The 26894-nt window shown below is 36.3% G+C and overlaps 1 protein-coding gene across 1 annotated transcript in view; it reads left to right on the forward strand.

Annotated features, from left to right (window-relative positions):
- Nucleotides 1–26894, forward strand: part of zda (peptidyl-prolyl cis-trans isomerase zonda) — a 308048-nt gene that overhangs the window by 155059 nt on the left and 126095 nt on the right. Inside the window, exon 7 of the mRNA XM_090402905.1 lies at nucleotides 3412–3442. Within this exon, the coding sequence (XP_090259031.1) occupies nucleotides 3412–3442 (31 nt within the window). The remainder of the gene's footprint in view (nucleotides 1–3411; nucleotides 3443–26894) is intronic.

Here is a 26894-nt window from a genome sequence, read left to right on the forward strand (position 1 = left end):
TTTTCTGTGTTTCTGCCTATTTTCAATTGTCTTTGTCTTGTTATTGCTGACCTTCATACCATATCTATTTCAATAGTTATTCAATTCAGTCAAGGAATCTTGCAGAATTGTAGCAAATTTATTTAGAAGTATATCATCTGCTTAAAGCAAAGAGCTGACATTAGCATCCCCAATTTTGATATCAAGTTTAATACCACTTTCGTTCATAATGTAGTCTATATAGATAATGAATAACAGAGGGGACGGTGGTGTAGCCAGGGGGGGGGGGGGGGCGATCCACCCTGGGCGGCACTTTTCACGTGAGACACAACTTTTATTTTTTGATGATTCTTCTATTTATGTTAACTTTGTAATTTTAGTACTTTATTAATAATTAGTTTTCAACAACTATGCTTACAACTAAAATAAACATAAACATAGTGTTTTCATTTCTTTCCCTACGTCGTTTTGACTTTTTGTAATATTTTTGGTGTGTATTGAGAGGGGCGGCAAATTCAGGGACTGCCTCGGCCTGCAAAAGTTCTAGCTACGCCACTGAGAGGGGATAATGCACATCCTTGTCTGACACCAGATTTAACATTGAACCATCTTGCTATACTTCCTTCAATTCTAACTGCTGACTTACAACTCAAATAAAGACTAAGTATTCCTTGATATAATTCCCCATTGACACCATGCAACTGTAGCGTTTTAATAGCTGCTCTCTCGGCGCCTTGTCATATGCCTTTTCCAGATCTACAAAACTTAAATACAGATCTTTGTTATATTCCCATGAATTCTCAACAATTTGTCCTAAAGTGAAAATCTGATCCTGACAGCCTCTATTTGGGCCTGAATCCAGATTGTTCTTCACCAAACTTCTCTGTCACAATATTTCTCAAGTATACTTGCATAGATCTTATCAGGAACACTCAGCAGAGAAATACCTCTGTAATTCTCACATTTAGTTTTATTTCCCTTTTTTATATATGGGTACTATGAGAGCTCTACTCCAATCATCTGGAATTTGCTCCCCTGTCCAGGCCATCTGAACTATGCAATACCGCCTCTGTAAGACTTTTATACTTCCATACTTGAGTATTTCTCATCGAATATCATCTACTCCTCCTGCCTTTCCACATTTCAGGCTTTTGATGGTTTTTTCTACTTCAAGTATAGATATGTATTCCTGATTGCATGTCTGCTGAGTGTTTTTTATTACCACTGTGCTGTCATCAGTACTTGTTTCATTTAGCAATTTTTCAAAGTAATTACTCCATGCTTCAAGGATATCTTTTTCTCTAGTTTTCATGTCACCTTTATCATCTCTAATTCCTTTTACAGCACTCTTTCCTCCATTTCTGAGCTTCTTCAACAACCTCCAGAATATCTTGTCACCTTCTTGATATTTATTTTCTATGTTCTTACCAAAGTCTTCCCATTACTTTTGTTTAGCTAGTTTTACACAGTGTTTAGCTTTCTTACATTGGTCTCTGTATTCTCTAAGAGCACAAGCTGACTTATTTGCCCGCAACTTTTGATAAGCTTTCTTCTTTTCCTTCACTGCCTCTTTAACTTCTTGTGTCCACCATGGAGTTCTGATTTTTCTATCCTTGCAGACAACCTCACCCCATTCCTTTCTGGCTGAATCAATGAATGTTTTCTTCATGGCTTGCCACTGAATCTCCAAGGTTCGGTTCCTGTTCTCAAACTCTTTCATTTTTTCTTCAATAATATTTGTGTATTTTAGTCTATAGTTCACATCTGAGAGCTGCTCAACTTTTATTCTCTTTAAAACTTTCTTGCATGTTCTTCTTTTCAATATGAAATTCAATTTTATTCTGCTCAGGACTAAATCGTGATCACTTCCAATTTCAAATCCTCCGTTCACTCTAGTGTCCTGCACCAGGGAGAAAACATCACTATCGAAAATAACATATTGAAGTTGAAAGTTTATTTTTCACTTGGTTAGACTATAATAAATTTAGTTTAATCCTTTATCCAAGTGTGAGCAAACTAAGTTTGCGCCTGAAAGTATTTTCAGGACTGGGGTAAGGAGGTACAACACCAGGGCAACTCCTTGCAACGGTGGAGCAAGCTACCATCCCTCCTGTCTCAGTATCTCCCATAATGCAAAACACATCTCCTTTCAGATATGTCTAATGTTATGCATTAAGGGAGGGCCACCACACCATTTGGCAACTCCTATAAGTAGAGATGAACTTGCTAATACTTCTGCCTAATATCTCCACTTGGGCCTGGCTCCCACTAAAGAGACCTCAATAAAGGTCGAAACTAGTCTGGGTAGTGGCCCTCCCTTAGTGCATAACATTAGACATATCCGCAAGGAGATGTGTTTTGCATTATGGGTGATACTGAGACAGGAGTGATGGTAGCTTGCTCCACATTTGCAAGGAGTTGCCCTGGTGTTTTACCACCTTACCCCAGTCCTGAAAATACTTTCAGGCGCAAACTTTGTTTGCTCACACTTGGATAAAGGATTAAACTAAATTTGTTATCAAAAATAACATAGTCAATGAGACATTTCTTCAACATTTTCAACGTTTCATATACTAAATATTAGTTTTATTTAAATTAGTTATAATAAAACTTTTAAAATCCCATTAAATGATCTAGGCAGATACTTGATAATTACTAAATTAATACAAACCGAATTGTATTGTATCCCATACATCCTTTGATGGTACGTATGAAACATTTTTAATAATGTAATAGTAAATGAGTTTCATTGAGTAACCTCTTTTGTAGCGTTCAATTCAAACCAGGTTAAGAGAATTATTGGCAGAAAGGTCTAGTTTCATAGTTTTAGCACACTTGTCTAACACAAACCATACTGTAATGTGTACAAACATCTTACATTCTTTGCAAACAAGTTTCGCTAGCAAACTGTCTAGCTTTTTCAAGGCGTTGACGGAAAAGCATAAAAAACTAGTAAATGCAAATTGAAAGGAACATAAAAACGTTGTGAACAGTCTAGTAGCTAGGGTTACACATATGTTTGTATGCATTACAGTATGGTCAGCATTAAAACAATAAATTTGTATGTTTAACAGACACAAATCTTAAGTATGTTATACCAATTTTCATGCAAATTATTAACACTGATTTTAGAAAGTTTAATACATCATACGAACCATGCTTTTGTTATTATTTTATTAACTGTCATTTTTTATTGATTTTTTTTTCAAATTTTAAATTTTAGGTAGTTTTGAATTCATGTTTTATTTTTAAGTAATGTATGTCTCATGTTTTTGTGCTTGCATTACTTTAGACTGAGTCACTTGAAAAAAGTGGTATTTTTAGTGTAAAGCAAACCTTTGAAGTTATATAACCAAGTATTATTCTTTAGAATTTATATTTTTAAACAGTCTTAAGTTTAGTTTAATTAATCTTTACATTTTTATCTTTTAGGGCTACAGATTTCCTTGATGATAATAATCAGGTAGGAATCAGTCCTTTGATTGCTATCATATCAGTTATTTCATTATTGGTGTTATGATTACTATCACAACTACAGTTTTGTGAAATGACAATATTGCATTATTGAGTAGCTCACATTTGAATTAAAGGGAGTGTTCATGAAAAAGTCATTTAAAGATAGATAACTAGAAGGAGACCTCTACCTCACTGATAAAGAACATAGAGAACAAGGTAGGGCTACTGACGTGGAGCTCCCAGTTTGTAGGTATCCTTTGGATGCTAAACAAACAAGGATGAGCTGGGAATATGGGATTTAGTTGACCAAATTTTATTCTGTATTGGTTTAAACTAAAAACAAATATAATGGTTCGATATGATGAAATTTCATGCTGCAAGAGCATCACCTGGTAAAAAAAAAAAAATCTGCTGTTTATTTTTTCAGCAATTAGAAAATCTTAGCTCAACATTATTCTGTATAAACACCACAAACATAAGAAGCATTTGTGAAAAAGAAGTCCCACTAGTAGGACTAGAGCATTACCATGCAAACAAATTGTGTGTTATGTTTCTCCTACAAACACACATGAAATGCAGATGGATGAGCTTATAACAAACAGATGTTGTGTGGACAGAGTTAGGAATAGAATAATCTGTTGATATTCTTCGTGAACTATTGGAGATTGTAGTCTGTTGGAAATGCTTCATGGAGAAGGCTGCTTCACAGAATTGAAGTGCAATGATGACTAGGTGTAGCAGGTTTGGTGAGTATGCAGTTTGACTATAAAGGGATGTTGAGCAGCAATTATAGCAAGAGTTTCTGTAGATCTGGCAAAAATGGACCTGCATAATGAGCCTCCAACCTCTATTCCACCCAAGCTTGCCTTTAATTGCCAAACCTTCCTGTCCAAGGTTACAATGTCAAAAAAATCTACAAATTATGTGTCCCTTCCTACTTCTCATATTGCTCTCAACATAAAGACCACAGTAATGCCATTACTATACTTCAAACACTTCAGAACTTTGAAGAACTATAATCTCTGAACAGCTTTCAAACCTCATTTGAAGCTGGCTTCCCTTCTCTGCTCTCCTAAGGATTCACTTCCCACCCTCTCTATTAACATCTGCCTAGAAAAACACAAAAAATACATTTGCTGCCATAACCATGATCAATCAGGGCTAGCAGGCATGCCTTGGTTACTTTACAAAGAAAACGACCATGCTCCATCGCAGCAAATACAAACTTGACACTTTTTAGAATCTGCAGCAGACTTAAAAAACCAGCTTAATCTTAATAAATCTGGTTGTATTCATCTTTCCAATAAGACTTCTTCATTGTCAAATTCCTGACATGTACCTTCAAAGGGTGTACAAGATATGATAGTACTACATGAAAAATTTACATTATTACTAACTTCCTATCTACAATCTTCCTCCAAATTAGTCTGTTACTCGTCAAGACTCCAATATTATCAGATCTTATATTTCTATCGTCTAAGGCACCTTGTACCGCATCAATCCAACTATATCTTGGTCTTCCTCTGGGTTGTTTTCTTGTCAACCTGGCAGAGAACACTTTCTTTGCCAATCTTTCCTCGCCCATTCTGTTTAAGTGACCATACTACCAGAGATTAGCTCTGCTAACGAATTCCTGGATGCTGACAATGTCTAGTTCTTTCCTAATATCCTCGTTTTTAATATGATACTACCATTGATGCCATCTGTTCACGCCTCTAATCTTTCTCAGGACTCTCATATCTGCGACGTCTAGTCTTTGGTCAAGTATTTTACTTCTGACCCAGCTCTCAGATCCATAAGTTAAAACTGGTTTGAACACTGTCTTGTATACAGCTAATTTAGTGTTCCGACTAATTTCCCACTTATTCCATATGAATTTATTCAATTGATTTCCTAGCATACCAGCTTTGTTGATTCTGTTGTCTATTTCCATATTTAATTTATCATCTTCACTAAAAAGTGTGCCAAGTAGCTGAAATGTTTTACTTGTTCCACAGGTTCTCCATTCACAACACAGTTGGCATTTTCAATGATTCTACCTATTTTCATTGTCTTTGTCTTTTTATTGCTGACCTTCATACCATATCTATTACAACAGTTACTCAATTTAGTCAGGGAATCTTGCAAACTTGTAAGAAATTATTTAGAAGTATAACATCATCCTCATAAAGCAAAGAGCATACATTAACATCTCCAATTCTGATATCATGTTTAATACCATTTTCCTTCATAATGTCATCCATATAGATAATGAATAACAGAGGGGATAATGTACATCCTTGTCTCACAGCAGATTTAACATTAAACTATCTTCCTGTACTTCCTTCAATTCTAACTGCTGACTTGCAACTCAAATAAAGACTAAGTATTGCTTGATATAATTGACACCATATAACTGTAGTGTATTGATTAGCTTCTCTCTCTTGGCACCTTGCCATATGCCTTTTCCAGATCGCAAAACTTAAATACAGATCTTTGTTATATTCCCATGCTTTCTCGACTATTTGTCGTATTGTGAAGATCTGATCCTGACAGCCTCTATTTGCCTGAATCAAGCTTGTTCTTCACCAAGCTTTTCTTCTACAATTCTTCTCAACCGTTTCTCAAGTATGCTGGCATAAATCTTGCCAGGAACACTTACTGAATGTGAGAATTACCTCTGTAATTCTTACATTGTTTTATTTCCCTTTTTATATAAGGGTACTCTAATAGTACCCTTATATAAAAAGACTACTTCAATCATCAGGAATCTGTCTCTCTGTCCAGGCCTTCTGAACTATGCAGTACAGCCACTGTAAGACTTTTATACCACCATACTTCAGCATTTCTGGTCGAATATCATCTACTCCTGCTGCCTTTCCACATTTCAAGCCTTTGATGACTTTTTCTACTTCAATTATATATATGTGTATTCCTGACTGTATGCCTGTTAAGTGTTTTTTACTGCTGTGCTATCACTGCTTGTTTCATTTAGCAATTTTTCGAAGTAATTACTCCATATTTCAAGGATATCTTTTTCTCCCATTTTCTTGTCACCTTTATCATCTCTGACTCCTTTTACAGCACTCTTTCTTCCATTTCTAAGCTTTTTCAACAACCTCCAGAATATCTTACCACCTTCTTGACATTTATTTTCTGTGTTCTTGCCAAAGTCCTCCCATGACTTTTGTTTAGCTAGTTTTACACAGTGTTTAGCTTTCTTACATTTGTGTCTGTATTCTCTAAGAGCACAAGCTGACTCATTTGCCAGGAACTTTTGATATTCTTTCTTCTTTTCCTTCACTGCCTCTTTAACTTCCTGTGTCCACCATGGAATTCTGATTTTTCTATCCTTGCAGACAACCTCACCACATGCCTCTCTTGCGGAATTAATCAGGGTTTTCTTCAAAGCTTGCCACTGAATCTCCAAGGTTTGGTTCCTGTTCTCAACCTCTTTCATTTTTTCTTCAATAATCTCTGTATATTTTAGTCTACAGTTCACATCTAAAAGCTGCTCAACTTTTATTCGCTTTAAAACTTTCTTACATGTTATTCTTTTCAATATATGAAATTCAATTTTATCCTGCTAAAGACTAAATAGTGATCTTTTCCAATTTCAAATCCTTTGTACACTCTGGTATCCTGCACCAGGGAGAAAACATCATCACTATCAACAATAACATAGTCAATGAGACTTTTCTTATTCCTTGCCTCTTCTCTCCATGTGAATTTGTGCACATTTTTATGTAGGAACATAGTGTTAGTAATAACCAGTCCATGTCCTGAGCAGAAATCCAACAGGTATTTGCCATTATTATTAGCTTTGCTCTTTTCTCCAAATTTTCCCAAAATATTTTTGTATGTCTATCAATCATTTCCTATTCTGCTATTTAGATACCCAACAAGAACCAACGTTCCCTTTTTCATTGTATTAGTTGCTTTCTCTAAAGCCTCAAAAAATTCCACCACTTCTACCTTAGTAGAAACCTTCTGTTGGACCATAGGTACAAATAAGTCTCATTGTCCAAGTCCCCATTCTGATATTTATTTGCCCACATCACTCTACTTGAGACTACCTGCCATTCAAGATTAGCCTCATATTTTGTGTTGAATACTATGGTTACTCTTTCTTTTCCTTGATTGTCATTGCCTGAATATAACATTTTGTATTTATTGCTCAGAAAGATCTCACCAGTTTTTGTCTTTTTTGTTTCAGTCACCCCTATTGTGTCGATCTGGTACTTATGTAATTCCTCAGCTAGCTTAATTTCTTTGCCATTCAGGCTTCTTATGTTGATAGTATTAGTCCTTAATTCTGGTGATATTGAGTTGGGGTGTGCTTTCAGATTGTTCCAGTAGCTGACTTTTCGCTGTTTGTCCTGTTTCTCTGGTGGAAACAATGGGGCCTTGTTTAACTGGACGACTCCCCAGCCAGCATGAAATTTTGACATGTTGTATCATCATTGGAAATTTTGGTTTAAGCCAATAAGAATACAATTTGGTCGGCTAAATCCCAAATTGCCAGCCCATCCTCGTTTGTTCAGCATCCAGGTAGATATCCTATATCCTACAGGGTGCACTATGAGAAGGTGAGGATTGAACATTAGGTCAGTATCCCTGGTCGATTCTCTGCATTCCTTTAAAGGCTATGTGGTGGTCTCCTCTCAGTTATACAGCTTTGACTCTTAAGTACCCCATAAGACTTCAGTCTGTATTTATTCCGTCTCATTTCTTCTACTGTTTTTGTGCGTGTGTATGTTATTACAATTTTAACATTTTTTTTTTTTACATAACTCTTTGACAAAATATTAAAATCAATTAAACCTATTGTTTAATTATTTTTATTAAGAGAGACCTCCAGGAAGTCAAGAACTCATAGAGAGAGTTGGAAGTTTTTTTCACTTGGTTAGACTATAATAGATTTAGTTTAATTCTTTATCCAAGTGTAAGCACACAAAGTTTGCACCTGAAGTATCTTCAGGACTGAGGCAACTCATGGCAAAGGTGGACCAAGCTTTCATCACTCCTTGTCTTAGTATCTTCCATAATACAAAGCACATCTCCTTGCAGACATGTATAATACTATGCATTAAGGCCTTGTTTCTCAACCTTTTTTGGATCATGCCCCTCCTCAACATCTCAAAGATTTTGATCCCCTCCCCCTAGCATAATAGTCATCCAAATTCTGAAAAAGTGTAATATAAATATGTACATGTACATTTTCTAAGTGCCCCGCCCAAAATTTTCAAATTGCTCCCTCCCCTGTGGGGCGTACGCCCCACGTTGAGAAACTCTGCATTAAGGGATGGGCCACTACTAGACCGGTTTCTACCTTTATTGAGGTCTCGTCAGTGGGTGGCAGACCCAGAAGTGGTGATACTAAGGTGGAAGCAATGGAGAAGTCATCATATTTACCTATACGAGTTGCCAAAAAGTGTCTCACCTTATTATTAAATTACTCTGGATTTAGAGAAAGATGTTTGAAGTTTTTTTCCACTGTTAGATTATAATAAATTTAGTTTAATCCTTTATCCAAGTGTAAGCAAACAAAGTTTGCACCTGAAGTATATTCAGGACTGAGGTAACTCGTGGTAAAGGTGGACCAAGCTGTCATCACTCCTTGTCTTAGTATCTCCCATAATACAAAACACATCTTCTTGTAGACATGTATAATGCCATGCATTAATCCCTTAACATACAAAGACGTCTGTGACACGTCTTTTATTTATTGCACCAAAATTGATTTTGAATTTTGGTTTCACATATAAATACAACTGAACATAGACGCTAGACAATCTTGTGCCTATTTCCTTTCAGCCGAGAAAAGTTGCCAACAGCGTGTATCGGCTATTTTGTTTTTCGTTTGCACAAATTCATCATTATTTTTCAAATAATGATGAATTTGATCCAGCAAATCACCCTTGCCCAAAAAATTGGCAGAAAAACGACTGCTTTCTGATTTTTAATTGGTACGTTAAGGGAAGGGCCACTACCAAGACCGGTTTTGACCTTTATTGAGGTCTCGTCAGTGGGAGCCAGACCCAGATGTGGTGATACTAAGGTGGAAGCAATGGAGAAGTCATATTTACCTATAATGTGGTAGATACCTTTACCAGAGTTACCTCAGTCCTGAAGATACTTCAGGTGCAAACTTTGTTTGCTTACACTTGGATAAACGATTAAACTAAATTTATTATAGTCTAACCAATTGGGAAAAAACTTCCAACATCTTTCTCTAAATCCAGAGTAATTTAATAATAAGGTTAGATACCTTTTGGCAACTCGTATAGGAAAAAATGACTTCTCCATTGCTTCCACCTTAGTATCACCACCTCTGGGTCTGGCTCCCACTGACGAGACCTCAATAAAGGTCAAAACCAGTCTTGGTAGTTGCCCTTCCCTTAATGCACAGCATTATACATGCATAGCAAAGCACATCTGCAAGGAAATGTGCTTTGTATTATTGGAGATACTAAGACAAGGAGTGATGAGAGCTTGGTCCACCTTTACCATGAGTTGCCTCAATCCTGAAGATACTTCAGGTGCAAACTTTGTTTGCCTTACACTTGGATAAAGGATTAAACTAAATTTATCATACCTTTTCTTCAATTCAATCATGTGCCACTCTAAGAGAGAGATAAATCTATCTCTCACCCTCTTCTTGACAGCATTTATTCTCAATTTCCAAGGATGCCCTCATATCCTTTCTCCACCTTCTATAAAATGAAAATTCCACCTACTGAAATTCTGTATAATCCTTTTAGAAGTTTGTACGTCTCAATCATATCACCAATATTTCTCCTGAATTTTTTGAGGCTTTAGAGAAAGCAACTGACATGATGAAAGAAGAAAAGTTGGTTGTTGTTAGGGATCTAAATAGCAGAGTAGAAATGATTGTCAGACATACAAAAATATTTTGGGAAAATTTGGAGAAAATAATAATTGCAAATACCTGTTGGATTTCTGCTCAGCACATGCACTAGTTATTACTAACACCATGTTCCAACATAAAATTGTGCACAAATTCACACGATGAGAAGAGGCAAGTAATAAGAAAAGTCTCATTGACTATGTTATTGTTCATAGTGATGTTTTCTCACTGGTGCAGGACACTAGAGTGTGCAGAGGGTTTGAAATTGGAAGTGATCACCATTTAGTCTTGAGCAGGATAAAATTGAATTTTATATTGAAAAGAGGAACACCTAAGAAAATTTTAAAGCAAATTAAAGTTGAGCAGCTCTCAGATGTGAACTGTAAATTAAAATACACAAACATTATTTAAGAAAAAATGAAATTGTTTGAGAAACCAAACATTGTAGATTCAGGTGGCAAATCCTGAAGAAAACATTGAATTGATTGATTCATACAGAGAGGCATGTGGTGGGATTGTCTGCAAGGATAGAAAAATCAGAACTCCATGGTGGACACAGGAAGTTAAAGAGGCAGTTAAGGAAAGGAACCACAGGCAGATAGCTTGGAGGGAACCTCAAGATGCAATGAACCCAACTTGACTTGTAAACACAACTCAAGGTTCTGCAGGTGGTGTCATGGTGTGAGGCATGTTCTGTTGTATGGAATGGATCCCCTGATATTGCTGGAAGGTTGGGTGTCCTCCAAGAAATATTTGACTATTGTTGCTGATCAAGTCCATCCTGCAGTGTTGAATTTTTATCCAGCAGGTGATGGTTTTTTTTATGGTTGACAATGCTACTGTCCATTACACATGAATTGTTCAGTTAGCACAATATCAACTTCCACCACAAAGCCCAGATCTGACCCCCATTGAGAATGTATGGGACATGTTAGCAAAACAGATCTGGGCACAAAGTCCTCTTCCATCAAATCTGATCCAGCTAAAGGAGTACTGTCTGGCAAATTCCTAGTATCTTGTAGATATAGATGCAGTCCAACACCTTGTGGAATCTGTGCCAACTGCATATGTGCTGTAATTGGCTAAAGGAGGTCCAAAATGGTATTAAATGAAAGTTTCTAATTCAGTGACCAGTATTTATATATCTCAAACAGGCATCAAAGTTGATAGCACCAGTTTTTATAAATATGATGTATGTACCACCTTCAGAAATTTTGAAAATGTATGCTTTCTATCTACCACCAAGGACAAATTATCTCCTCCACCCTAATGAGATACTTTGTTCAAAATACAAAATATGATTGGGGCAAATTAGCTAGTCAGCTTAGATCAGAATTTAAAGAGCATAAGAATCCAGTAATGGACTTGCATCCCATGTCATTGACTAAATGAATGTCATTCACTTCATCATTCACCTTAGGTGGGTTGAAACTACCGATTAATATATCTTTCCTTCTACTCTTCTCTTTTCGAAAGATTGAGTAGGCATGTGTCTATATGACTGTAATTATTTTTCTTTGATTCTTGTTATTATTGAAATATGGTAGTGTCATTCTTCTCTAATCTGAATGGTTTTGATTTTATTTCATTCTGGTTTATTTATTTTCTTCAAACACTTATTTTCAAAGCCATTTCACAGTTGTTTGTAAGGAGAGATTTGGTTGGTTGGTTTATAGTTTATTTGGCACAAAAACTACAAAGGTCATACTGTGCCATACTAAAAGGTTATAACATTAGCATTTACAGAAAATTGTAAACATTGTGTCTGTACAAGAATCTAGTTTCACAAAACAGCATCTCTAGGTAAACAGAACTGCTGCAGAGGGCACAGCAACACACAAGGTCAGAGATTATTACACTAGTGCAAAAATAGTTAACAGTGTAAATTAATACATAATATATGAAATACTAAGCCAAGGAATGCAGTATCTACATATATGTAAAATTATAATAGATGCATTTATAGCAGTACAGAAATAGGCAAAAAGGGATTATTATACAATATGCATGGATGAAAATTAAATTTAGCAATGCAGTATAAACAGAATTTAGCAATACATATAAACAGAATTACTAGAAAGTACACAAGTAGATAAGATGTCCTACAGCACTACATGATTATTTAAAAAATAAAGTAGTAAATAAGATGCATACACAAAATGTATGTTGAGTGATGCAGTATCTACATACAAACAAAATTACTGCAGAGGTTTCAGCAATACATAAATAGATACTATAGGTTAACATATGTATATACAAAACAAGTCAAGGAAAGCAGTGTCTACATCTGGTAAGATTACAACAAACATTATTATAATAATACTTAAAGAGTCAGAAAGGAATTATTATTCAGCATTGATGCATAAAATTTAAGTTTAGCATTATGGTATTTACATATTAACAAAATTACAGCAGGGTGATACAAATATACAAGATCAAGGCCTATGGTAATACATAATTGGTCAGATTTAACCTAATGAATAATATGTATGTATAAAAGTTAAGTTAAGCAAAAAAGTATTTACATATAAACAAATTTATGGTCAAATGTGTTTGTACAAATTAATTCTTTCTAAAAAAATTAAAAACATTATGCAATTTGCCTGAGTCTGCTAGCATTTACACCATATACATTCAGGGTAATTTCCCTTAGTGTATATGTCTTGGTTAGATAGGTGAAAATTTCATTCCTCTCTCATGTAAATTTTTGACAATCTACCAGAATATGATAAATAGTGAGATGTGTGTTGCATTTTTCACATATGGGAGGGTCATTAGCTCTCAGTTAATGAGAATGAGTAAGGTGACTGTGACCTATGAAGAGCCTAGCAAGGACAACCTCCTCCCTTCTCTTTGCACGTTGACTAGAACGTCAGTGTTTAATTTCAGGTTTAATGTTATATAATTTGTTTGTTGATGCTTTTTGCCATGTTAACTCCCACTGAGCAATTAGCTTTGATCTTATAAACTGTCTGTAGTCTATATATGGAACTGTCAAACAGTATATGGAGAAGGTATGAGCTGATTTAGCAGCTGCATCTGCAGTCTCATTTACTTTGATTCTGATGTGGCTGGGAATCCAGCACAACTGAACATCGAAATTAAGGATTTTCATTTTGCGAAGCAGATGTATCACTTCATAAAGTACTGGATGAGGATTATACATAGGAGAAGAGATAGCCTGTAAAGAGCTCAATGAGTCTGTATAAATTATATACTTTTGGTAGCAGTTTTCTTTTATATGCACAAGTCAAGTGCAAGCTGAATGGCCTGTAACTCTGCTGTATAATTACTGCAATCTGGTGGGATCTGATTTGAGATAATAATGTTAGGAAACACAGCAGCACAGCCAGCAGAGGTGTTAGTTCTTGAACCATCAGCGTAGATGGGTAAGAAATCAGCGTGTGCTGCTCTGTGTGCATTAAACAATTGCAGGTAAATGGATGATGGGGTATAAGATTTCTGTAGCTGACGAAGTGTGAGGTTACAGGATGGTGTGCAAACCTGCCACAGAGGAATGCTGTTATGTTTAGTGTAGCTAATGTTGTCAACATTTATACTAACAGCTTGCACAGTTTCTTTAATATGCATACCAAGAGGATGTATAGCAATTTGATGTGTGTGATATTGAGCTTCCAATGCAGAGAGAAGATACTATTCCATGTAGGGTGATCACCTGGAGAGATTTTATTTTTAGGGCATAATTAAGAGACAACTGTTTCTGTCGAAGTGATAGAGCCAGTTCATTTGCTTCAATATAGAGACTTTGAGTGGGTGAGGTGCGACAGGTACCAGTAGCTATCCGTATACCCTGATGATGGATGGAATCCAGCCATCGTAGGTTACTCTGTCTTGCCGAACCATAGACTTGGGACCCATAATCCAGCTTTGAACGTATAAGTGCACGATAAAGATGGAGCAATGAAGCTCAATCAGCACCCCACTCAGTAGAGGATAGAGTGCGAAGGAGGTTCAAAGTTCTTTTGCACTTTTCTCTTAATTGACAAATGTGTGCTAGAAATGTGAGTTTTCTGGTGATGGGTGCGTTTTCGACAGAAGTGTACACAGACACTTTTTTCTGTTGAAAACCTAAATCCATTATTAAGAGCCCGCAGAGAGACATGATCAATTGCTTGCTGAAATTGCCTTTCAATTACCCTCATGTTATGTGAGTGACAGTAAATTGTGAAGTCATCAACATATAGAGCATTGTCTACAGTGGGAGGAAGCTGTTCAATAATTGAGTTAATTTTAATAGAAAAAAGGGTTACACTTAAGATAGAGCCTTGGGGAACACCTTGTTCTTGATGATATGGTCGAGATAGCGTACTTCCCACTCTGACTTGGAAAGTTCGCGTGGACAGAAAGTTTTTAATAAATATAGAGAGGTGTCCTTTGAGACCTAGGTTACAGAGGTCTTTTAATATAACATATCTCCAGGCTGTGTCATAAGCTTTTTCCATGTCAAAAAACACTGAGACAAGATGTTCTCCCTTCAGAAATGCATCTCTTATACAAGTTTCTAACCAAACTAAATGGTCTAAAGTTGATCGATGTCTACGGAAACCACATTGGGTATTGGAAAGAAGACTGTTGCTTTCTAAATACCAGAGAAGTCTGACATTAACCAATTTCTCTAGTATCTTACAAAGACAGCTGGTCAGAGCAATAAGTCGATAATTATTTGCTTGTGTTGGATCTTTTCCTGGTTTTGGGATAGCAATGATAATTGACTTACGTTAAGAATTTGGAAACTCTTCCTCTGCAAGTATTCTATTGTATAATAAGAGAAGATCCATAGAAGATGATGGTAGATGTTTTATCATTTCATAATGGATGTCATCAGATCCTACTGCACTAGGGTGAGTTTGTAGGAGAGCTCTTTTTAGTTCCCCTTGACAAATGGCTGATTATATGGCTGAAGAGAATGTTGGTAGAAAAATTAAGCCTTTGTTTCTCTTGCTGAGATTTTAGCAAAAGTTTCTCCCAAAGTATCTGCAATAGCTTTGGGATCAGCAAGAACACCTCCATTAATGTCTAAGGTGGACAAACGATGTGTACTATATCTGCCTTTCATCGTCCCGATTTTGTGCCATACAATTTTTGGACTGGTCATTTGATTAATTGATGTAGTAAATTGGATCGATGATTGTTTTTGACTCTGACGTCTTACATGATGTGCTTTGGCTCGAGCACGCTTGAAAGTTATTAAATTTGATGTGGTGGGGAATCTACGAAATATACTCCATGCTTTGTGTTGATCTTTTTTAGCTGTCTGACATTCTGGGTTCCACCAATGCTTTGGATAGACTGGGAATCGAGATGATGTTTTTGGGATGGAGGTTGTTGCTGCCTGGACAATGCATTCTGTTATATGCATTTTTGAAAATTATGGAGACAACTACCGTGTTTGAATAAAAACTTTAGTTTAATATTACTAAAATTTTACAATTCGACGTTTAGACCTTTATGTCAAGGTCATCTTCTGGAGCGTACAAATATACACAAGAAACAAGCTATACTACAATCATACTGGTTCGTTAAAGACACTGACTAACCGCTACCACAATTGTTGGCCTGACCTCTGGTGAGGAAAAAAAAAAAAAAAAAAATTATACATCAATGCTAGAGTCCTATTATTTGTGTTGTCTACTATATACATATATTAACATCATTCCAGCCAGTTGGAGTGGAAAGGTTTCTAATACTAGTGGATTGGCTAGAGTCCTGACTAATGTTGAATCTTTCATATTAGGTTGGCTGAATGTGTGCCATCCAGATCCTTGGAATTTTCATACCATCTTTATTGTTGATATTTGGGTGGTTTATCAGGATTTCGCAGGATTCTTTAAATTTTCTTTCGTACCATGTTTTTGTGCGGTGTAAGGAGCAGGTGCTTTTCCAGTTGATTTGGTGTAAGGTGTTAAGTGCATGGTCTGAGAGGCCTGCTTCACCATAATGGTTATATTTAATGTGTCTAATGTGTTCTTTCTTGTGTATCGGGATTGTCCGTCCTGTTTCACCAATGTACAGTAAGTTACAGGTGCAGCAGATGCAATAGACTCCAGGATGTGCTAATGGGAGGAGAGGATCCTTAGAGGAGCTGAATATGGTTTTAAGTTTAGTGGGTGGTTTAAAGGTGGCATTGAGGTTATAATGTTGTAGGATTCTGTTGATTTTTTCTGATAACCCTTTAATGTATGAGATGGCTATGGTTTTACTGTAATCCAGATTCGTTTTTGTTGTGGTTTTATAGAGTATTTTATTAACAGTATTTTTGTTATAGCCATTGTTTATGAATGTGTCACTAATGATTTTTAGTTCTTGTTTCAGGGCTTGCTGGTTAGAACAAATAGTTGTGGCTCTGTTTTTAAGGGTGTTTATGACTCCATATTTTTGTGCTGGGTGGTGGTATGAATTCACATGTATGTATTGGCCCATGTGTGTCGGTTTTCGGTAGACCGTGAAGGATAGACTGCCTGAAGGAAGATGTGTAACTAGTGTGTCTAGGAACGGGAGCGAATTTTGGTTTTCGATTTCGATAGTAAATTGTATGCGTTCGTGTTGTTTGTTTAGGTGGCTGAGGAATGTGTTTAGCGTTTGTCGCCCGTGCGGCCAGATCGCGAACACGTCGTCAACGTATCTGAGCCAGATTGTCGGTCGAAGCGTGGCGGAATCAAGGGCCCTTTGCTCAAAGGTTTCCATGTAGAAGTTCGCGATTGGGGGGGGATAATGGTGAGCCCATGGCTGTACCTTCCTTTTGTAGGTAGAATTTGTTTTGCCACACGAAGTAACCGGACTTTAGTATGTGGGCAAAGAGGGCCGTAATGTCGGGCGGAAATTTGTTCTGTAGTAGGAGAATTGTGTCATTGATGGGGACATTAGTGAAAAGGGCAGAAACATCAAAACTGACTAATAAGTCGTCTTTGTCGAGTGTTATGTTTTTGATTTTGTTTATAAAGTGTTGTGTGTTTTTTATGTAGGAGGGGGAATGACCTACCAACTCCTTGAGTGTTGCCGCTAATTTCTTGGCTAGGTGGTAATTGGGACTGTCTATTCCTTCCACTATTGATCGAAGGTTCACATTTTGTTTGTGTATTTTGCGGAACCCCATATATTCTGGGGGGGGGGGGGCGTCATGGGGTTTGAGTTTTTTAACTGTGTCTGGTGGCCAAGAAGTGACTGACTTTAGTAGTTTTTCTGTTTTGTCCTTTATCCTTTTTGTTGGGTTATAATTTACCATTTTATATGTGTTGTTATCGCTACTAGTTTGTTCATTTGCAGTATGTATGTTGACCTGTCAAGGACAACAGTGGCACTGCCTTTATCAGCTTTCGTTATTATTATGTTTTGTTTGGCTTTTAATGATTTAATTGCTGCTAATTCTGTTTTAGTCAGGTTGTTCTGTATGGTTTTCTTGGTATTTAGATCCTTACCTAACAACTGCTATGTTGTTAGGTAAGGATCTGATGCCTCTTTCAATGTGGTAGATAAAATCCAGTTTGTTTACCTTTTTAGGCGCTATTGCGTAGTTCAGTCCTTTATTCAGCAGCGTGAGTTCACCGTTGTTCAGGGTGTGGCTTGATATGTTAATCACATGGTTCTTGCTTGTCGGTGGTTGGTCGCTCCTTGTCTCCCTTGTTTGTTGTTCATTGTTGTTTCTCGGGGAGGAAGTCCTCTGATTGGCCGCCATATTTTGCCGTTGTTTCAACCTGTGGAATTTTTTTCTTGAGTTTCTCTTTGTTCTTTTCCAGGGTATGCTTGGCCAAATTGTCAGTAATTCTTTCAAGTGTTTGTAGAATGTCTGGATTAACATAGTTCGATAGTTCTGATTGTAATTTAGAAACTAGATTTTGTGTTGTAGCTAGGTTTTGGCGGGCTGTTTGGATCTGTTCTCTAAGCATTGCTTTTTCTGTGCGGTCATAGATACGGAGTGCCTTAGCGGACGTAAATTTCTTTTTTAGCCTGATGCAGATCGGAATGAGGTTATTGTCTCTGCATCTTTTTAAAAAGGCCAGTCGATTGATCAGGAGAGAAATACAAATCTTTAGCTTACCATAGCGATTGCAGTGCTTGTGGGTATCATTTCCATGGATGATCTGAATTCTTTCTTTTAGGCTTGCACGGTGATCCGAATGCATTTTTGGAAATTATGGAGACAACTACCGTGTTTGAATAAAAACTTTAGTTTAATATTACTAAAATTTTACAATTCGACGTTTCGACCTTTATATCAAGATCATCTTCTGAAGCGTACAAATATACACAAGAAACAAGCTATACTACAATCATACTGGTTCGTTAAAGACACTGACTAACCGCTACCACAATTGTTGGCCTGACCTCTGGTGAGAAAAAATAAAATAAAATAAAATAAAAAATTATACATCAACGCTAGAGTCCTGTTATTTGTGTTGTCTACTATATACATATATTAACATCATTCCAGCCAGTTGGAGTGGAAAGGTTTCTAATACTAGCGGATTGGCTAGAGTCCTGACTAATGTTGAATCTTTCATATTAGGTTGGCTGAATGTGTGCCATTCAGATCCTTGGAATTTTCATACCATCTTTATTATTGATATTTTGGTGGTTTATCAGGATTTCGCAGGATTCTTTCGCAGGAACCCAGAATGTCAGGCAGCTAAAATAAGATCAACACAAAGCATGGAGTATATTTCGTAGATTCCCCACCACATCAAATTTAATAACTTTCAAGCGTGCTCGAGCCAAAGCACGTTATATAAGACGTCAGAGTCAAAAACAATCATCGATCCAATTTACTACACCGAATATCAACAATAAAGATGGTATGAAAATTCCAAGGATCTGGATGGCACACATTCAGCCAACCTAATATGAAAGATTCAACATTAGTCAGGACTAGCCAATCCACTAGTATTAGAAACCTTTCCACTCCAACTGGCTGGAATGATGTTAATATATGTATATAGTAGACAACACAAATAATAGGACTCTAGCATTGATGTATAATTTTTTTTTTTTTTTTTTTCCTCACCAGAGGTCAGGCCAACAATTGTGGTAGCGGTTAGTCAGTGTCTTTAACGAACCAGTATGATTGTAGTATAGCTTGTTTCTTGTGTATATTTGTACGCTCCAGAAGATGACCTTGACATAAAGGTCTAAACGTCGAATTGTAAAATTTTAGTAATATTAAACTAAAGTTTTTATTCAAACACGGTAGTTGTCTCCATAATTTCCAAAAATGCATTCGGATCACCGTGCAAGCCTAAAAGAAAGCATTCTGTTATATATTTTACAGCTTCATTGATGGGTGTTTGACTGATGGCATCAGCATTAAATTTTGCAAGATGAGAGAAAGTGTTTCAGTCAGTCTGGTCCATTTTCCATATAGGTATTCGTGTGGGTGAGCATGGTTCCTGTGATGACATTGTACAAAGGACAGGAAAGTGATCGCTTCCATATATGTTCTCTTCAGCGTCTCACATGAGCAGTGGAAGAATGGAACGGGAACAGATTGTAAGATCAATTGTAGAATATGAGCGGGTAGGCATATGGAAGAAAGTATTGAGTTTATTATTTAGAAGGGAATGGTTATTATTATCAAGAATTTTTTCAATGATTCGACCTTGTCTATTAGTGTTGGCACTACCCCATAGAGTATTGTGGCCATTAAAGTCACCCATCAAAAGTAAGGGTTCAGGCAAATACCAGATAGGTTATCAAGATCAATTTCATTTAAATCGGCATTTGGTGATAAATAAATTGAACATACTGTAATAAGAAATCCCACAGAGAAGCAAATCGCTACTGCTTCCAGAGAAGTATTAATTTGGACTTGATGGAAAGGAATATGACTGCCCACTAGGATAACTACACCTCCATGAGCAGGACCATCTCCAGTTCTATCCTTACGTACAACAGTGAAATTCCTAAAGGTACTGTCTTCATTGGGTCTTAAGTAAGTTTCCTGTAGACAGAAACAGAAAGGTTTATGTTTCTGCAACAACATCTTGATATCGTCAATATTTTGGCGGATCCCACGACAGTTCCATTGTAAAAATTTTCCTGTTGTTTTGATTTTATTGACTTGTCCGGTTTTCGAGAGGTTGAGGGCTTACCTTTGTCAGATTTATATTTATCCATTGTCTTAGGGAAGTATGAACGGCCAGTGTCCATCTCCTCCTCTGGTAGAGTGTTCAAAACATCAAATGTGTTAGGGTCAGTTGGTATGTTTAGTTTGCTTTCAGTGGGTATTGAGGTATCCATTTTTACTGTGTGAGTGTCTGGTGTTTCATCTTTGGGTGGAGTCTCCACCATAATTTTTTGACAGGTGAGTTTTCATCGAATGGGACCATTTTTGAAGTTGTCTCTGGAGTAAGGCCATAGATCTTGTGATTAATGCACTCAACAGAGAAGCACTTGCAATCGTAAAGTTCAGGTATGATGAAATTATCAAATGGTGGAATGGACATACATGTTTGAGTTGCTGTTGGCATTTTTTTAATTGTTACTTTTTCAGCATAAGAGGATTGTAGAACAGGTTTGTAATGGTGTCCAGCTTTCTTTTTGCATACTAATATGTTATGTTTTGTTCAGTTTTAATTTTTTCTATCTCTTTTTCATCTTTCCATTTCTGACATTCACGAGAGTATGCTGGATGATCTCCCTGACAGTTGACACATTTAGCGTTTTTTTCACAGCAAGAGTTATTATCATGTTCTTTACTACCACATCAGGCACAGGTAGTAGAATCACGACAGGCAGTTTGGGCATGTCCATATCTTTGACATTTAAAGCATCTCAGCAGGTTAGGGATGTACATTCTAAAAGGACAGCTGAGATGCTTTTACAGATGTCGGAGGCCTAGGTATATCAAAACTAAGGATGATGTTCTTGGTTGAGACCAGGTGACCATCCCTGCATATCAGGATGTGCCTCACACCCGTCACTCCTTGATCTTTAAGTTCTGAACATATCTCCTCATCAGGAACATCAAGGAGATCCCATTCTGGTATCACTCCTCTGGAATTGACTGTTCTGTGAGGTGTTGCTGCAATTTGTATTCCACCCATTGTCGTTGCTCTCAGTAGTTTCGTGGAATGTTGTTTGCACATTGTTTCCACGAGGATATCACCAGAACGCAATTTCTTGACAGTTTTGGGATGTCCTGCCAGTCCTAAACCTTTTTGGACAAAAAGGGTGACATTTTCCCAATTGGTTTTTCACCTGTTGCATGATTGATTAAAAAGGTTGGTACATTTGTATTAGTATCCGATATCTTTTGTTTCTTACTTCTGTTTCCATATGCTGTGTCTATATTATCAGTACTTGGTTGGGAATTTGTTAGGGTCCCTAAAACATTTGAGGATGAAGAATTCATATTTAAGGAATTTTTAATTCAGCACAAGAGCTCACCACGGAGCCACACATGGACGCCCACTACCTGGCAAGCAAACACTGCACTCAGGAGTGGAACGTCAGGGCTACCCTGGACGCTATACCAGCACTGCAGCAGGTCTAGGATCCCGACCCCAGGATGCAGTAAGTCTCTCACCATGGGGTGAGAGACTTACTGCAACACCATTGCATTAATATAGTTGAGCTTCGTTGTAGTTTTGTGGATTGAGTGAGTGGTGGAGACAGAGAATTGTAGAGTAGATGCCCTCCCTTCATGAGTCTTTGGACTCCCTGGAGGTGTCAGTAATAATAATAATAATAATAATAATATTTGCCATTAACCCCATGGCTACAAAACATGAAACATGTTCCTAAGTCATCTGAACAGTGCAGATGTATCCAATTTGCCATTGAGATCAAAAACAATGACTCTTTTTTTTCTAGGCACACTTGTCACAAGTCCTCTTTCAGGCCGCCTTTCCTTCATAGTCTACTGCAAACCTACACACATGCCAATACATACACAAAATTACATACATCATCCAGCACAAAAACTAGGGGTCATCAGCATCCTCATACATAGTCATAACAATTTGCTGCAGTGAACATGTGCTGAAGTAGGAAGTTCAAATTATTAGCCAAATGTTCATGAAAAATGGCTACAAACAAAAATTCACAAGATCCTCTGCAATAATACCATGAAAAGCAAAAAAGATTACAAGAATGTCATAACCATACCATACCTTAGGGGAATATCAGAAAAAAATCGTCACTTCATAAATATAACATTAAGGCAACTTTCAAACCTGTAAAATTAAAAAGTATACTTTGCTCATCCAAAGATCCTTATATTACCCACATGGGGGTTTACAAAATTAATTGCACCTTCAACCTACCCTACATAGGGGAAACAAGATGCACTGCTCCAACAAGAAGAGATGAACACAGATGCCACATTAAGTTTCTTCACTATGGTAAAACAGGACTGTCAGACCATGCATTTCAAACATGCTGCAGAATCAACTGGAAAGGCACCAAGTCCCTACACTGCACCAAAATCTGATTTGAAAGAAAATTCAAGGAAGCTTGTGAGATTCTAAAACATCGTACTAATCTCAACAAGAATGATGGATTAGCAATTCCAAGAATCTGAAAGACTCGAATCTACAACCTATATAACATCCAGAACATGATTACAGAACTCCAACACAAAAAAATCTTAAGAGGACATTGGAGATGTGTTTGATGTAGTTCCACTGTAAATTTTTATTTTTTTTTTTCATCTGTATATTATTATTCCTATTTTTATATAAAAAAAATTATTTTTTTTATGTTAAGTAAGTAATTTTTATTATATATATATATATATATATATATATATATATATATATATATATATATTCATCAGAGGTCAGGCTAGTGTAAACATTAACAAAGCATTTAGATTTAACTTACTGTGGTGCAGCTGGGAGTATATTACTGAGCTGCTTACTTTGATTTGAAGTCCTTTGGAGAGATTTATATTTTTCCACATATGTTTTCATGATGATGATGACCTTAACATAAGGTCATCATCATTATGAAAACATATAGAGGTTGTTGAAACATCGACCTCTATATCAGAGGTCTATGTTTCAACCTTTGACATAGAGGATGAAACACTGAGTTTCTTATAAGTATAATTATGAGTAAAGTAATTACTCCAACACAAGTGTTTTTGCCTCTGCAAATTTTATGCAATGAATGTTGATCACCATGTAACCTTGAAAGAAAGAAATGCTGTGTCTCTCACTGTTCATCTTGTTCTGGTGAAGAGCTCACACTTCACTTGAGAAATGAATACATTTTATGAATGAATTTACCAATCTGGCTGATCCATGTACTCTCAGGTAGATCTTATTAGACTTGGGCAAATTGCTTGAAATTTTTAACTTTCTAAAAATAATTTATACATACTCATTCATTTATAAATTCTGTTTATATGTAGATACTGGTTTATTTAAATAATTTTTGAAAATTTGCTTTTTTTGTACAAATTTCTTTATTATTAACTTGAGTATTGCTGTGGCATTTGATTTGGCACAGTGTGATCTTTGCTGTCTGCCAGTAAACCCCTAATCAATCAACTTGTTTTCAAAGCCAGTCAATCTTTGTTCTTTCTTCTGTTCAAAAACAGTGGGCTGTGTACTGTGGTGCAGCTGGGAGTATATTACTGAGCTGCTTACTTTGATTTGAAGTCCTTTGGAGAGATTTATATTTTTTCACATATTTAAGTTTGGCCATTGTAAAACTAACCTAGATTTATTCTTTATTTGATAGTTCTTCATATTTTAACTTGCTTGTGATCTGTGCTTAAGTAATTAGATTTTTTAATCTATTTAGGTTTATTTGCTTACAGTTTATTTCCTTAATTAAGCTCTTCATTTTACTTGTTGCTACTAAATATTAATTTAAATAAAACTAAAATAATAAATTTTAGTTTTATAAAATTTATCTGCATTGCACATTAGCTTATCCTTGCTGTTTTTCCCCCAATCATAGGCTTTAAATTATTCTTATTAACTGTAAATAATACTATATCATCTGCATAATTTATTATTATGTAAATTTTGTCATTTGACAGTTATTTCCATGATTTCTGGGACAGATATACTAATTCCTCCAGACAGAGGTTAAACAAATACACTTTGTCATCGACATACGACCGACTTCCGTTCTGGCTGACAAGTCGATCTGGTCATATGTTGGCCATATATTTATTAACAGTATTCTTTAACCTTTCTAATCTTTTTATCATCTTTATAATTTATTTTTATAATCTTTTGAATTTATGATTATGTATATTGTACATAATGTGAAAAATAATACTGTACTGTAAACACAAAAATGCAATCTAAAATTAATGTAAAAATTAATACAAATGAAATTTACGAAATCAATTTTTAATCTTTGCTTGTGCTGGGTTGTGATTCGTCAGGGTCATGTTCTTGGGTTGAGGTAGGAAATGTTCTCTTGATGATGAACATGCTGAGCTTTGTTTGAACAGTTTGTTTCTTTTTTCCTTCATATATCTCACAATAACAACGCACAGCATCTTGAATGATACGTTCAACCTTTGTGAATCGTTCAACATTAGGGACCATTGCTTCAAAACTGGCAAGAGCTTTATTCAGTTGCGAAAAAGAATCTGTTAAACTCTGTGCAGTGAATTTCTTTTCTGGCTCCTCTTCTTCCTCTCTCGCTTTTTCTTTTGACACTCTCTGTGCTTCCATTTCAATCAACTCTTCATCCAAAAGTTATTTTATTTCACCATCTAGCAACTCCTCTACGTCTTCTATTTCACATTCTAATTTAAGATTTTTTGCAAGTTTAACTATTTTTTCTGTAATCACTTCCAGTTCCTCTCCTTTTTCAAATCCTTCAAATGTATTTGCATAACATTTTAGACACTTTTTCCAAATTCCTGACATATAATTCTTTGTTACACATTCCCATGCGGTCAAAATATTTTTGATACACTGAAGAATGTTGTACTGCTTCCAAAAGTCTCGCAAAGATAAATCAGCATCAGAATCTATCACTGCGATGGCTTGTGCGAATGTCGTTCTGAGGTAGTGAGCCTTGAATGCTGAAATAGCACCTTGATCCATGGGTTGAATGAGAGCGGTTATGTAAGGTAGCATAAAATCCACTCTAACATCATGTTGAAGGTCGTCCAGATAAGGAGAGTGGCCAGGGGCATTGTCCATAATCAATAAAATCTTGAAAGGGATACCTTTCTGTGCACAGTATTCACGAGCCTGGGGAATAAAGCAGTTCATGAACCAGTCTTCGAACAGTGCTTGAGTCATCCAAACTTTACAGTTTGAACTGTAGTAAACGGTCAGTGTGTGTGCTTGTTGATGTGCTTAAATGCACGAGGGTTTTCTGAATGATAAATGAGAAAAGGCTTCGGCTTAAAACCTGCGGCATTCCCACCAAGCAACAAAGTCAGCCAATTCTTAAAAATTTTGAATCCTGGCATCCTTTTTGCTTCTTGGTGTATGTACGTATGATCAGGCATGCATTTCCATTGCAAGCCGGTTTCTTCTACGTTAAATATTTCTTCCGGTAGATAACGTTCTTCTTTGATTAAAGAGTCGAAACTATCACCGAATTTTTGCGCTTCATCTTCATCTACACTTCCTGCTTCTCCTGTGACACATACATTATGCAAAGCAAATCTTTTTTTAAAATGCCTAAACCATCCAGTAATAGCCTGAAAATCTTCTACGTAATCGTCTCTGGTGTGCGTGATTTTAAACTCTGAAACAGACTTCTAGCCTTCGCTTGCACTGTGCAAAGACTCATGGGTGAATTTTTCTGTATTAAATCTTCCATCCACATAAACAACAATTTCTCCATTTCGTGGATGGTCCCTGTCGTTGTTTGGTTAAAATTGTAGACTTCATAGGTGCGGAACCTTTCACAGCTTCCCGAATTCTTTCCTTGTCCTTAAGTATCGTCGATACCGGAGAATGTGATAACTTCAAGTCATGTGCTATCGTATTGTGCTATCGTATTCATTTTCTTTCTGCCTTCATACTTCTGAATAACTTTCATTTTACACTCTAAATCAATAGTTTTCCTTGACTTCTTAGCTGGCGTATCTGTAGATGAAGGCATTTTCTTTTACTAGACATTTTATGGGTAGTGTTTCAGTAGAATTTTAATTAATACACCACATGCAACAGATGCTTGAAAGCGACTGAGTGTATATGAGAGATAGTTATCGTACAATAACTATCATATCCCATAGTTATCGTATGTGCAGCTACCTGATTTATTATTAATTTAATAATTAATTAATTATTTTTTTTTGTGGTCGTAAGTGTGGACAGTTGTAAGTCGACGACCAGGCATATACTTAAAATGGACACCCCCATCATGACACCTTTTTCGGCTTCTTTTTCAGAACTTTCAATTTGCTCCAAATTTTATTATTGCATAGTATGTTTATAGTACTCGAGTGGATGATATTGAGTATATTTTGTTCTAAAATTTCTGATAACTTATTTTTACTTTTCATTCAAACGTATTTAATATTACATTTACATCAGCATTAAAGGTTTCCATTTTTTAACCACATCAGTTCAGATAAATTTCACCAGTTATAGATCTCCCTCTCCTAAATTCCATTTGCTTTTGCATTCAGACAGTTTCTTGATCCTTGTTCATCTTGGAAAAT

Source organism: Typopeltis vanoorti, chromosome 13 (genome assembly GCF_054136105.1).
Source record: "Typopeltis vanoorti isolate ZY-2024b chromosome 13, IOZ_Tvanoo_1.0, whole genome shotgun sequence".
NCBI lineage: Eukaryota > Metazoa > Arthropoda > Arachnida > Uropygi > Thelyphonidae > Typopeltis > Typopeltis vanoorti.